Below are 15,300 nucleotides of genomic sequence, written 5' to 3'. Positions count from 1 at the left end.
AAATAAAACTCCTCAGCTTGACATTTAAAGCCCTTCAAAGTCTGGCTGCAATCTACTTTTCCAGACTTATCACATACATTATTATTAAGCTCTTGCTATGTTCCAGATATTGTGTGAGAAGCCTTGGATATGATGTATTTTGTTTTTGCTTTTTTTTTGGAGGGCAATTGGGGTTAAGTGACTTGCCCAAGATCACATGGCTAGTTTTTGTGTTAAGTGTCTGAGGCTGCATTTGAACTCAGGTCCTCCTGATTCCAGGGCCCTTGCTCTATTCACTGCGCCACCTAGCTGCCCCATGGATATGATGTAATGATGTAAATGATCAATGAGTAAAATGATCCCTACTCACAAGAAGCTTATATTCTATCTGGAGAGATAATAAATACATAGACAAGTATAAACAAAATAAATTTGGGACTGGACCTATGATTTTATTGGCATAGAGAAAACTACTTTTACCAAGCAGATCAGCACCTTTCCTGCAACTTATCTTCTTAGAGGATTGCCTAAAACATTGAAAGTTTAAGTGACCTGTCCATGGTCACATAGCTATTATGTAAGAGAGTCAGACTTTCTAGGTCTTCCATACTACAAGGCCTGCTATCTCTCTACTAGACCATATGCCTCTCTATATGACACAAATATAAAGAGAATAAATAGAAAGGAGTCATATACAAGGTAAACTGAGAGGGAGGGGACTAGCAGTTTTAAGGATCAGAAAAGCCTTCATATGGAAGGTGTTGCTTGAGTTGGGTCTTAAAGGAAGGAAACCTTTAGTTCATGTCACATCCTATGGTTAGCCTTTCCTAATACCCTTATTTATTAGTGCTCTCACCTTCATCCTCAAATTATCATTGTATATACTTCTCTGCTTACACATTGTTTCCCCAAAGTAGAATGTGATCTCCTTGAGGACAGGTCCTGTATTTTGTTTTTTCCTGTTTTCCCATACTGTATTCTACCACAGTGACTTTCACCCAGCAGGCTTTTAATAAATAAGCACTTATGGATTGTATTTCTAAAATGAGTTGGATTTAATAATCTGTAAGGTTCCTTTCAGCTCCAACATTCTGTGATTTTTTTATGATCGAAGAGAAATACCTGTGGGAGAAGGCAGTACTCTGTCATCATCTTCCAGTGTCTTACCTGTACTAGGGGCTTTAAACTGAGAGAGGTCTGTGGATAGATTTCAGAGGATCCATGAACTTGGATGATAAAAAAAAAAGCATCGTTATTTCAACCTAGGGCAGCTAGGTAGCACAGAGTGACTAGAGTGCCTGTCCTGAAGTCAGGAACACTCATCATCCTGAGTTCAAATACAGCCTCATATACACTTACTAGCTATGTGACACCCTGGGCAAGTCATTTAACCCTGCTTACCTCAGTTCTTCATCTGTAAAATGAAATGAAGAAAGAAATGGCAAACCACTCCAGTATCTTTGCCAAGAAAACCCCAAATGGGGTTATGGAGAATCAGACATAACTGAAATGACATTTCAATATAATTGGTTTCATTGTTAGTCCTATGTCTTTTATTTTTTTTTATTTAAAAGCATCATTCTGAGAAAGGGTCCATAGGCTTCACCAGACTGCCAAAAAAAGATGAACAATTCCTGATATAGATTATGTCATAGTTCTGCTATATTGTTGACTGCCAATTAAACAAGGAACCTGAGGCATCATCGGCATGTCTACCAATCAGGGAGCATTTTATCACTTGTGGCAGAGTAAGAAAACATCATAGAAAAGACAAGACTAACTTATTCTGTTGGAAATTCAGCCCCGCTTCTCACACAGTGACTTATTTAACCTTCTTTCCCAGGTTCAGTCAGATGACTCTAAATAGAATCTGTTGTTTACTTCCTAAGTAAGTTTTGGGAGACAGTCTCCCAAGTGCTTGTGGCATTGGGACACCCCCTTAGCCAAGGATTAACCAGAAATCATAGGAAACAACAAAACCACTTAGCCAGAACTAGCTGTACTTTAGTGAATGACTGCATTACTCTGTAGAGGGCATCTCCTCTTGGTTTGAGTGACTCAGCTTCACATATTTGGTTTTGGCACTGCACGAGACAATCAGATTCAGTGTCTCTTTAAAGTATTATCACTTCTGTGTTTCACTCCTGATTCTTCCCATTAATTTACAAATTGAAAAATAAGTAGAAAAAAAATTTTCTGCTGTCAGTCAGCCAAGAAGCATTTATTAAGTAGTTTGATGTGCTAAATATTTAGGATACAAATACAGTAGATGAATCAAACCTTACAAGGAAACAAATCTTCTAACTAGGGTATTAAATACTTTATCTTTTTTTGCTTTATGGAGGCAGGAAGGTAGGGCAATTAGGGTTAAGTGACTTGCCCAAGGTCACACGGCTAGTAAGTGTTAAGTGTCTGAGGTCAAATTTGAACTCAGATCCTCCTGACCTCAGGACTGGTGCTCTATTCACTGTGCCACCTAGCCGCCCCCACATTAAATACATTTAAAAGTATATACGGAATAAATACAAATAATATAAGGTACTTTGGGAGAAAAGATACTAGCGATTGCAGAGGTAGGGAAAGATCATATAGAATCTTCATGTAGATGACGGTACTTGACCTAAATCTTGAAGGAACAGAGAGATTCTCTGAGGTAGAGGTAGTAAGGGAAGTACATTCCAGGCATGAGGGACAGCTGCTATAAACTGGAGGTAAGGGTGTTGTGTAGGAAGAAAATAGAGAAGGCCAGTTTGGCAGGATTGGAGAGTAAAGAAATGGGACTAATGTACAAGCAGGCAGAAAAGATGGGAAATCTTGGAAGTGCTAAGGAACCGCTGGGATCGAGTATGTAGAGAAGTGACATAGTCAGATCTACCCTTAAGGAAAATCACTTCTATAGCAGTAAGATGGAATGGAAATGGGGAGACACTTGAGGAAAGGAGGCCATTGCCATAATTTAGGTGATGAGAGATAATGGGGGGCCTGAACTAAGGTGGAGGAAAGGGATCAGATCCTAGAGATTTTGTGAAGGCACAAACACCAAGATTTGGCAATTGAATAGGTGGGGTAAGGGTGAAGGGAGAGTGAGGAGTCAATAATGCTGAGAAAATGAACTTGCATAAGATAGAAAGAATGGTAGTGCCTGTGGCAGAAGTGGGGAAGTTTGGTGAGGGCTGTGATGGGTTAAAGATAATGAGCTCTGTTTTTGACATGTTGAGTTTAAGAAATCTCCTGGGCATCCACTTTCAATGTCCAATAGGCAACTGGTGATGAGTGATTGAAGCTCATAGAAGAGACTGGGGCTGGAACTGGAGTGTAGAAAAAGAACAGAAGAAGGCTTAGGACAGAGCTATAACAGACACCCACAGACAAGGCACATGGTTTGGATGATGAACCAGAAAACCTCAGAATACTCTCTTTTCTCTTTAGTGTAGGTACCCAGTAAGATGTCACAATAGGATCTCATATCTGCTATCGCCAGCTTTCATTCATACCAGAGAAATGTTAAGCTCTGATAACTGCTGCAATTTCAAGGATGGTTTCTAAATTCTTTTTGGCCTGCCAATCAGTGTTGTTTCTCCTTTTTTTTTGCTTTTTGGAGGGGGGAAGGCAGTACAATTGGGGTTAAGTGACTTGCCCAAGGTCACATGGCTAGTAAGTGTTAAGTTTTTGAGGCCAAATTTGAACTTCAGGTCCTCCTGACTCCAGGGCCAGTGCTCTATTCACTGCACCACCCAGCTGCCCTTGTTTCTACTTTTTTTTAAATTATTGCTTATTGACCAAAATCGAAATAATTCATCTTCTTTTCTGGAAATGTTGTAGAAGAGGTTGGACCATGTGGTCTTTAAGGTTCCTTCTACTTCATAGATTCTGTACTTCATTGCTCCTGTGTCTCTTTCTATTTCTGAAGAAACTACTACCTGTCAGTGAAGTATCCAAAAGGAAAGTTGAAGGAAAAAGAATTCTCCCGTAGACCTAATTCCAAATCTCTTCTCTCTTCAAGTCTCCAATTCCATTCCTGTCTCCCATACTTTCAACATGTGCTGTGTTAGCTTCCTACTTTACTGAGATCATGAACAGCTAAAGGAAATTCCTTCCATTCCCTTCCTCTTTTCAGTACCTTGCTGCCTCATTGCCATTTTACCCGGATGTTTTTGGTCACACAACCATATCAGTAAAAAAATTTTCAGCACATACCCCTAATATGTATATATCTCAATCCCTGTGTAGAGGTAGACAGATAGATAATTCACATATGAATACCTAAAAATTATACACATTTTACTCTGCTGATAATTATATACATTATAAAACTTTAAAAAATTAAAAGGACAAAATAAAGAGTAAATAATATTTGATCCTAGGGTTGATAGGAAGCCACTGAAATTTTAATAGGGGGGTGGGCAGTGACATGGACAAACTTGTGTTTTAGGAAAATTGCTTTGGCAACTGTGTGGAAAATGGTTTGGGGAGGGGAAATGATACAGGAAACCTTATTAGGAAGCCATTGTGTGGGGGCCTGAACTAGAGTGGTAGCTTTGTGAATAGAGAGAAGGGGACAGATGTGAGGGATGTAATGTTAATGACAAGATTTGTCAACCAATTGGATATGCAGAGTGAACTAGAATGAGGCGTCAAAGATGGTACTGAACTTGTGAACCCAGATGACTGTAAGAAAGGTGGTGCCAAATATTTTCAGGGAAGTTTAGAGGAGGGGGAGAGGATGAGTTGAGTTAGAGGAAAAGATAATGTGAAAGATGTGGAATGTAGATTGTAACTCATCCAGACTTGCTTATTCTGAGCCACTCATTCTTGTCCCACTGAAAATGAAAAAGGGTTGGCAAGGCCCTTACTTACCAGCCATTGCCCCAGAGCCTCTGTAGCAGGGGGTACATCATGAGGGAAGGTGAGAATGAGGTTGTTCTATGTCTTTCATTCTCAAAGAGGACCATGACATCAGGAAGGTGATGCCATGACTTGCAAATGAATTGGATTAAGTGAGGGAGGGCAAAGTCACCAGCCTCACTCTCTCATCCAGAGCCATCTGGGTTCAGCAATCAGGATGACTGGAGATTGCCCCAGATACAGTGGGAGACCTTGGTCTTTTAAAGCTAAGGTCTTTCTCAGGTCTCAATTTGACTGAGGCAATGCCCAAATATTTAGTGATTAAAGCTAGGTAAGAAATGAAGCAAAGAATGGTCTCTTTTACCTAGTTAGAAAAAAAAGCGCTATAGGAATTTGGGAGAAGCATTGATTGGAAAATCAGCTCTTACATAATCAAGAATTGGCTGAATTTAGAGAAATATTAGGTCTGATGTCTTTTTCCCTTGAGTCAGTACACTTACTGGGTAGGATGCTAAGCTTGGAGTCCAGAAATCTGAGGTTCAAATCTTGCCCCTAACATTTACTAACAGGACTGTGAGCAAGTCACTTATCATCCCTATCAAGGAATTGTCTAAGATTCTAAGTCACAGAAGGGTTTCAGAGTTCTCAAACCAATGAAAGCACAAATTCTTGATGAATGACATCTTTATATATGGGGAAGAGCAGAAATTTGAAGGTCAGTATAAAGAAAGGGATTGTAAAAACAAAGATAAGGGTGTAGGTTAGGTATCATTCATCACTTCTGTTTCTTTCAGTTTTTTTAATCCTCTTTTTAAGACATAACTGAGCCAGGTAGAGGGCACAAGACATCTTATATCATTTAATATATAATAGCTATTATGTATATAGCACTTTGAAATTTGCAAAGCACTGTATAATCTAATTTGATACTCAATAACTCTGCCAGGTGCTATTACTAACCCCATTTTATGAAGGAAGAAACTGAAGCTTAGAGAGGTTAAGTGATTTGTCCAGGGTCATGTTGCTAGTAAGGATGTTAGAGGTAGAATTTGAACTCACGTCTTCCTAAATCCAAATCCGCTACGCTGTGTGTGTATGTGTTTTCTATTTTTTCTCTCTCTCATCACACTTCAGCAAATATTCAGACATGAAAAGAAAAACACAGTGATAATAACTCTTTCACTTAGGGTCCAACACCCCTATGGGGAACCAGATGAAATAAAAATGTTCCTGGAAAGTCAAGCAATTAAAATAAAAACCAAAATATAAGAAGTCCAAATGCCAAGAGAGAACTGCTTGAAACAATGATTTTCACTCATAAAGGGTTTTATTTAATTCAGGCACCCAAGGTTTCTCTCCCACGGTAACTGGCCACAGTTCATTTATTTGTGATGTCAGCATACTTTTCACCAGCTACTCTATTGTTTTGCTATGCTATATTTCAGTTCATGATTTCACTAGATGAAATTTGCTCCTAAGATTACTGAAGTTTGGTCTGTTAAAATCTTGTCAAGTAAGCTATGCTTAGATAACAATTTGAAGGGAAAATGCCACCTTAAAAGCTACTCTCCTTCCATTCCTAGAAAAGCTTTTCTAGTCAGTCTGCCTGTCAGAAACTCTGGCTGCTTAGCACTTGGACATTTTGACAGGGTACATTTTAACAAGGGTGAATACAGTAGTTTCTAAAATGACCACCCTGCCTGAAGTCAGATTCTGTCATTCACTGAATACAGTTGCTTTTTTCTCCTGCTTGTCCAAGACATTGGATGTCACAGGTTTGATGTCTTTAGCAGAGAAAGAAAGAAGGGAGCTGAGTCAGAAAGCCACTGAAAAGTGTGAGAAATTGTTAGGACTCAACCTATGTCTAGTTAGGGATATCACAGTAGATTTTTCTACCCAGTAATCTATTATTAACTTAAATGTCTTCATGATCTCTCCCTCCTCTAAACTCCTGCTGCATACCTCATGTCTTGTCTTGTCTGATAGTAGATGCTTAATAAGAAATTATTGCTTTTCTTTTCTAATTTGATATATGGCTATTTGTGTAAATCACTTGCCTTTCCTCCTATATTTATTGTAAGTTCCATGAGGGTAGGGATCATTTTAATTTACCTCTACATTTCAGTTCAGATAGACCAATACTGATTGGTGCTTACTTTAGAGCCTTACACTGAGTAGAGGTGCTTAAATATCTTTCGGATTCAGTTAAAGTTTGCACTCAAGAGTATGTTGCTCACCCTAGGAAACCCAACAGTGAAACTAAACTTTCACTCTTAAGTGAGTCAAAAAGTCAATGAATGATGGGGAGTGGGAGGAAAAGACAAGTTCACTGTTTTCTTGGGTCTCTTCAGGAAAATCAGAAGGAAATGGCAAAATGCATGTTACTCTCTGTGACTTCATCGAGCCCTGGGATACCCTGAGTACCACACAGAAGAAGAGTCTAAATCAGCGATACCAGATGGGTTGTGAATGTAAGGTAAGCAGATAATTCTGTGACCCTAGGGATCTGATGGGTATGGGCAAGAAAGATTTTAAGTTTTAAAGGTTGTACTTCTGATAACTAGTCCCTAAGTTCCATCACCACCCTGATGGCAGTGTTGGGGCTAAGGGGGCAGGATCCAGGTAGATGCATTTTTAGCCAAGAAGATAAACCTGAAGAAGTTGTTCTGTATTTTTGGATAAGGGAAAGGGTTTGATTAAAAGGAGTCATTTGCTGGTCACAGCAGTACACACCTGTAGTCCCTGCTACCAGGGAGACTGAGGCTGGTGGATCACTATCTTAGGAGTTCTGAACTTCAGTGGGCCAAGCCAGTTAGGTGTCTGCACTAAAGTTGGGCATTAATAGGGTGAGGCCCCTGGGAAGTTGGAGGAGGGGAGAAACCTGGCTAACACACAAGGTAAGGGGGCTAATTCAGCCCAGGTTAGATAAACAAAGTAAGTTAAAGTTTCTGTGCCAATCAGGTGGGATCTGACTCATGAGTGGCCATTATATTTCTTACCTGGATAAGATAGGGAGAACCAGGTTCCAGAAATAAAAATGTATTTTAAAAAACAGTAAATTTCAACATTTGTATATTTTAATTAAAGTTTAGTTGTTAATTTTCTTAAAATTAGGTTTAAGTTTTTGTTTTTCAGTTTGATGAATAAAAATAATTTACTTTATGATTACTCAATAAATGTTCACCTTTTTAAATAAAATGCCCTGGGTGTATATATACCCTTTTGAGATGTGCTGTGCATACCTATGCTATATGGTATCACTCATCTAAATTCAGCAAATTTGCTCCTAAGGCCAGGTTTTTTGTAAGGAGTGGTCATGGGGTAGAAATGGTGGGGTAGCGGCAAATGATGGCTATAAGGAATATAATATGGCTACAGGATTCCAAGGCTCAGCTTTGCCAGGTCATCTTTTAAGGGAAATGGGTATCTTTGGATAGGTAATATAGACAGATCTGGCCATATGGTCTGCAGCTGATAAAGAAGAGACCTGGAAGGGAATTCAGTAGGAAGATGGGAATCTTGTAGATGTTTTTGCACTTTGGTTAAAAAAGATAAGCACATGTATCTTTTCTAACAGAACCACATGAATTAGACCCTTGCCAACATTCAAGTCACTTCCACCTGTAGGCATGTATAGATCTAGGGTCTCTACCTGTTTGAAATACTGTCATGCCTTCCTCAAAATCAGTCCAGAGATGTTTTCACAAACAAACAAACAAAAAACTGACATCCAAACTCAGTCTTTGGTCTCTAAATCCAAAGTTTTTTCTACTTGAGAATACCAGATTGGACTTTTGTAGTACCCTCCAGTAAATGTATTAGTTGCCCAATTGTTTAGCAGGTATAGAGAGGGTCCCTGGAAGGAATCCTTTAGATCTTAGAGCCTCCCCCAGCCTTGGACCTTTGGTTTCTTTTCTTATACTGCCACTATGCCAGTAGGGGCAAAAATGAGTCACAAAAAGTGATGGTAACTACTGCAGGCAAGACAGTAAGTTGAACACAGAGGGGCTAGGACTAAATTTATGAGCTGTGGCTTCCAAGCCGTTTTGTTGTTGTTGCTGCTCTGAAGATCATAAGTTCTTTTCCCATTTCCTAGTGTACCCCCCCACCTTAGCCTTTTGAAATTCAAAAAGGCAGAATGCTGATGTCCCAAATTTAAGCCTTTAACTTTTAATGACAGTTTAGAATGTTATCTATCACCTAGTATAAATTAAAATCCAGTCTTCCGTGATCTATTGGGTTTTTGACATGGTAAAGTATTCACTACCTTGCATAGCCCCAAGTTGCTCTATAAATAGGATGATCATCATCTAATTTCAAGCACCTAGGTTCAACACTGGATCATAATAACAATCTTTTACATTTATATAATGCTATTTTCCATAAAACTTAATACATTTTCCCCCTTTTTCATGCTTCCAATATGACCAGTCTGGAACAGAGGATTTGGAAAGGGAGACAGGCCATATTTATGTGCTGCAAGCACACTAGTAGGGGAATGAAGCTCAGAAAGCCAAGGTATTTGTCATACTGCAAATCACTGACATAGAGGACACTTGGCTTCAGGTTTTCTCAAACAGACCAGACTGCCTCCTTTTGCATTTCAAAATGGATTCAAAAGAGGTAGCCTATCTAAAAACAGTGTGATAAGAAGAGCAAGTGAATCTAGTTCTAGTAGAAAAGTTCAAAATCCCAATTCTGGGACCTGTGTGGCCTTAGACATCACTTAAATTTCTCTGGGCTACTCTTTCTTTATCTATAGAATGAAAGATCTTGGCTACATAGTCTTTTACAGCTTTAAATCCTAGAATCTTCTTCACTTAATTTGGACATTGCCCCTAAATCTATCTTGTGATCCTGTTTTTATTTTCTCCCTAGATTTCTCGATGTCCCATGATCCCATGTTATGTATCTTCACCAGATGAGTGCCTGTGGATGGACTGGGTCACAGAGAAGATCATTTATGGGCATCAGGCAAAGTATTTTGCCTGTATCAAGAGGAGTGATGGTTCTTGTGCATGGTACCGTGGGGCAGCACCACCCAAGCAGGAGTTTCTTGATATTGAGGACCCATAATTGGACTGGCAGAACCCTAACAGCCAATAGAAAAGCCTCCAAGAGTTTAGACAGGTCCAACTCTGACATTACTTCCAAGAAACAGCATGAAAATATAATCATCCAATTGTGTCAAAATTAGGTGTGATTTTTATTTTCCTTTTTTTTTTTTCAAACATAATACTACATCTCTAGGGAAAGGGAGAAGGCGGGCACAGAGTTCCCATCCTATCTAGACTCAGGCTAAGTGCTGTATTTTTCAGTCCTCATTCCTCAGAATGGTTACCACCAGGAAATTCCCTGGAAATCTCTACCCCACCAGCACCCCTATTTTGGAATGTTGCATTTAGCAGAAACCAATGAGGTTCATTGCAAGATTCTGTGTAGCAGGCCTACCAGGTATCTCTCGTCTTGAGTAGCATGTCCCTCATTTCATAAAGTTTCTTTCCCCTCTGTTCTCCCTATGTCAGTCCCTACCTTTCCCAAAAGCCCTTCCTGTTCTTCCTCCCCACCCCCATTTCCCTGTGTCTGTGCCTTTTATAGGTTCTCAGAATCTCATGTCTCAGTGAGTGTCCATGAAATGCCATTTGTACAACCAGCACCCAGATTTCTTGGTTTTGAAGGCACCTAAAAGTTATCACTCGACAGAAAGGACCCCCAGGGACCCTGGAAATATGCAGAGGCAACAACATTTCCAGATGAACACAGTTTTAAGCTTTTGTCTGTCTCCCACAGTGAGAATCTGTTAGATTCCACTCTGAACATCAAAGACTTAGGAGGGAATTGTAATGAAGAATGCTCTGGTCTATATTCTCAGCTTTGCATCCTGAGAGTTCCATGGCATGCCTTTCAAAAAAGCATCTGCAGTTGTGCAGATGACATGGATATCTAGCATTACTATTAAAGTTCCTGTAAACTCCCAAAGAGATTGACAGTTGCCATTTTGCTCTCGGGTTTCTGCAAATGCTATATTTGGCTAGCATCATAGAACTATGGATTCTTATATAGGGAGGAAAGGGGTTTTGTAAGTAAGAAGGCTAAATGAAGCTCTTGTTTCTGCCTGGGTTCCTCTAGGACATCATGGTCTGCTTTAGAGGCATCTCATCTCAAGGTTTAATTCATCGATCCAAACACCAGGTATACCACTATCTGCTTATATTTTCCATGTCAGAAACACAGCATAGTACAGAAAATCAGATGACCGCCAGGGTAGAATATGACTTGCTGTTTCCTAAAGATGGTTCATTGTCCCTAGTAATTAAAATTAAGATAGGCAAATATCTTTACTGACGGCAAAAGGAAGTTAGTCATCTTCTTTTTGCCTTTGTTGTAAAAGTAACCTGCTTCCAGAAGGACATGTATACACACACACACACACACACACACACAAATTGTAATTAAACTAAAATCTGGCAGCCTATGAGTGGTCTTTCTTCTGTAAAACTGCTTCACCAAACTGTCATCATTTGAGCCTATTCTGCAGGGACCCCAAAACAATTAGTGACCCCTGAGTGGCATGGAGCCTCTTTTGCCTGGGATCCCATCAGCACAGGCCTTGATAATTTACCTTTCTAGGGCAAATTATTAAGAGAACATCTAGAAATAATCCCCTGCAGACACACTTTGGGGACATTTTCATACTCTACGTCAGTAGAAGATGTTATATTGGACCAATGGAAGTGATTTCACTCTAGTCAAGCCAATATAACATTCCTCATTTCCTTACTTTGTGGTTAAATCATATGTGACATGTGACATTTACTTCCTTCTCTGATTTCCCCTTTCCTTTTTTTTCCCCTTCTAATGTTTCTGGTTGTTTTGGGCATCAGTTATATCATTACTGTGCTGTGTTTCCACCTCCTAACCACCTCCAACCCCGTTGTTAGGTGTTAGAATTGCACTTTCTTTTAAAAGGTTTCTATAATGGAAGCATTTGACACAGAGTGGAAAGAGTGTCAAGTTAGCCTATGAAGATAGATTCCTCTGGACCTTTTCTTTAGCTGTTTAATTGCCTTTGCTTCTTTCCTTTCCCCTCTTTTTATACCTTCTTGTTCAAATGCCTGCAAAGTCAACAGGTCTTTGAGAAAGTTGTCTTGGGGGGACAGGCTATATATAAATAAATATATATATATATATATATATATTTTTATTCCTTGCTAGTTAGTCTTCTTTCCTTTCTTAATAGGAAAGAAAAAAAAAACCTCCAGTTGCAGGTGAGATAAGGAGCCCTTCCAGTAGCTTTACCACATATATACATACATACACATACATACATACATACATACCTATATGTGTGTATATATTGTTTATGAAGGATCTTCATTTGGCATTGCTTTAATTTATATGTTACACAATCTAAGCACTGTTCTTTCTACCCTTCCTCCATGCTCTTCTTTCTGCAAGCAACTCAAAATATTTTTAAAGAAAGTTTACATTATAGTTATTTTCAAATCTTTGCTTATAAGTATTAAGAAATATCTAAATGGCTGCCATAATTTAAAGCTTTGGGGGGTTTTGTTTTGTTTTGTTTGGATCTTTTTGGGCAATATGTTTTTGCTGGAATATGAAGTCTGAAACCTTCTTGTGCTGGGAACACATGAAAGTTGTTGAAAAATGACAAGCAGTCTGTGCATGTCTCTGACGCTTTGTATCATTCTTAAGTGAACATTCAGTCATTGGACAATAAACAGTATTATCAAATAAAATTTTGTCTCCACTGTATTCAAGGTATCTATCACACAGCCAGTTGATCTCTAACACAATCACAGAATCTCAGTTAGAATAGATTTTATGTCCAACCCACATCCCAAAAAGAATGCTCTAAAATATACCTGACAAATGGTCATCCAGCCTTTGCTCAAATATCTCAAGTGAAGAGCAATACACTCCTTTCCAAAGTAACCCATTTCCCTTTTGGATAGCTCTAAATATAAGAAAAATTTTCTGTATCAAAGGAGCCATTTCACTAAGGAAAACTTGCATTAAATATACTTGGTGTTGTGTACCACTAACTAGGAACATGTATAGTAGAGTTAACAAGGTTTTACTAAACAAGAAACAAGTCATTAGTAATCACAATGATCTATACTAAAAACAATATTTGTATATGGTAGACCAGACCACAATAATGCCTCACTTATCTGGTGTTATTTTAATTAGCAAACTTTATTCTTTGAATATAGACAAGGCCATAAAGATAAAGTGAAAAGAGCTCATGAATAACCAAATCAGATGCCATAATCACATGCCAAGCATTAAGGCATGTGTATTTTATTCTTACTTTAGACCACTGGTAAACAAGGGTATGCTGTAAAGTTCAGAGGCACCTCAAAATGTTGGGGTACAGGGTAGTCTACAAAGTGTTCACTCAGGCTGTCTCTGAATCAAGTAAAGGAATTAAGGAATTTATTGTGGGTAACACAACACACCAAACAGACTCTTCTGCCCCTTAAGGGAGACCCTAGCTTAAGGGGAGGTGTAGCTCCCTTAATGGAGACAGCAGCTCCTTTAGAGAGATAGACCCTTCAGGGAAAAGGGGCAACTCCCCCAAGAGAGGGGGGCAGTATAGCAGCAAGCACCCCTGAGTCCTCAGGGTTTGCTGCTACCACAGGTTCTTGGATCTGCTTTGTTAAAGGAAAGCAACTCAAAATGGGTTAACAAGCTTACTTTAATCAGTCAGACATATATCGTTTACCTTGTTCAGGGGAAAAAGGTCAGCACCCCGAACTTCAAAGCATACAGGCAGAATTATCAAGACAGAAACAGATCAAGTAGACAGATTTCCAAACTGTCCAACCATTACATCCATACCCAGTCAACATCTGGGTTTCCACATCTGGGTTTTTTTTCAAAGGGGGGGGGTGGCCCTGGACAACGGCTTCCCAGAATACAGATCAAATCACAGAACACTTCTCAAAGTGAGCCCCCAAAACAAAGCTACACATCAGGGCTTATATAGCCTTCTCCTGGCTCAGAGAATGTAACAACTTTATTGACTCACTGGCCAATCAAAAAGTATCTACTGAAAAACAAGCCTCCCACCCCAGGCTTCTGGTGCACTTTAGCCTAGGGGCAGGGAAGATCTTCCAAATTTGCATTCCCATTACAGGCAGTTTCCCACCAAAGGAGAGTGCTGCTTCAGGAAGATGGATCCTTAAGGTAGACCACTAGCCAGGAGAGGCTAAAGATTCTTATACCAGGAAAACCTAAGTTAGATGGGGAGGTGAGGTTATTTACCAAACTTTCCCCCACCAGAACACTAGTAGGCTTATTTGTGCCTAGGTATGAAATCAGATTAATTTGATCTCTTCTCTGCTTTGGGGAAGCTAAAATATTGATTATCAATACTATCTCTTTCATTCAACTGAAGCTCCCAGCATCAGGACATCTCCCTCTTTGTGTCCTTAGATGATCAGTCTCTCTCAGCTACTTTTCTAATCCCCTCAGGAACACACACACACATAACAAAGACAGAATAATATCTTAGAGAAACCATTTCTTTTTTGAGAACATATGGAAAATACAGAAAGAAAATATTTTTCAAGAATTGAAGAATGGGTTATAGGTTCAGTCAGAGCAAGGTAAGGGATGGAAACATAGTATAGTAAAGTTTCATCACTGCTATTCTCAGTAAACAGAGACAGAATATAGTCTTTAGTATTTTCCCAGGAGCATTCTTGCTCTTTTGTGGCTTCCTTCCCTTATACTACCACAGGTCCTCAGCATTTTTCCTTCCTCTGGACACCACCCCTCTCCCTGTCCCCTGGACTTTCCCATAAACTTCAGGAACCCAGCCTCTGAACTCAGATCCTTGGCATCAGGCTCCTCCAAGTATAATGCTTTCAACTGTACTTTCATTGTGACCCCCATCCAGTCCAAACCTCCATTCTCTGTTACCTCTTAATCACCTCCAGGCTACTTACCACTCCTAGATCGCATCCAAATCTTCCCACAATCTTCTTCCCTATAAAAATATCAGTCTTGTCCCTATCAAATTCATACTGACTAGGAGTCTGGGCAGCTTGGAAGGCTTGAGTCGAATTCTTTTGAGGCAGATCCGCATCCTGTACCCTTACATTTCAGGGTGCCCAGCACCCCTAGACTGTAACACTATGATATTTAATTCAGGGAGGATGTCATATAGATATACCTGCTACTCTTCACCTTAACCAACTTAGTATCATACATTGACTGAATTGGGTGGTTAAGAAACTGTCCTGTTTTTAAAGTTGCCCCTGCCCCTCCTACTTTCTTCCCAAAGAGAACTACAAAATCTCTTTTCTAACCAGTAACAACATTCTCCAATAGCCATTGTAAAAAAAAACAAAATCCTCCCCATTAATCTAAAAGATAATCCTTCATTTTACAATTTAGACAGTTCTTTCATTATGTCAGAAAATATCACCAATACCAAATCATAAA

At 39.3% G+C, this 15,300-nt stretch overlaps 1 protein-coding gene across 2 annotated transcripts in view; it reads left to right on the top strand.

Annotated features, from left to right (window-relative positions):
* Positions 1-12,584, top strand: part of TIMP2 (TIMP metallopeptidase inhibitor 2) — a 321,405-nt gene extending 308,821 nt beyond the window's left edge. For both annotated transcript variants that reach the window (XM_069076064.1, XM_069076063.1), the window contains 2 exons: positions 7,176-7,300; positions 9,703-12,584. In XM_069076064.1, the coding sequence (XP_068932165.1) occupies positions 7,176-7,300; positions 9,703-9,900 (323 nt within the window). In that variant the 3' untranslated portion in view covers positions 9,901-12,584. The remainder of the gene's footprint in view (positions 1-7,175; positions 7,301-9,702) is intronic.
* The last annotated feature ends 2,716 nt before the right edge of the window (positions 12,585-15,300 follow it).

Source organism: Petaurus breviceps, unplaced genomic scaffold (assembly GCF_028583685.1).
Source record: "Petaurus breviceps papuanus isolate PSGF00001 unplaced genomic scaffold, PetGlider_PUasm1.0 90925, whole genome shotgun sequence".
Classification (NCBI taxonomy): Eukaryota; Metazoa; Chordata; class Mammalia; order Diprotodontia; family Petauridae; genus Petaurus; species Petaurus breviceps.
This window is presented reverse-complemented; position numbering and strand designations above follow the sequence as displayed.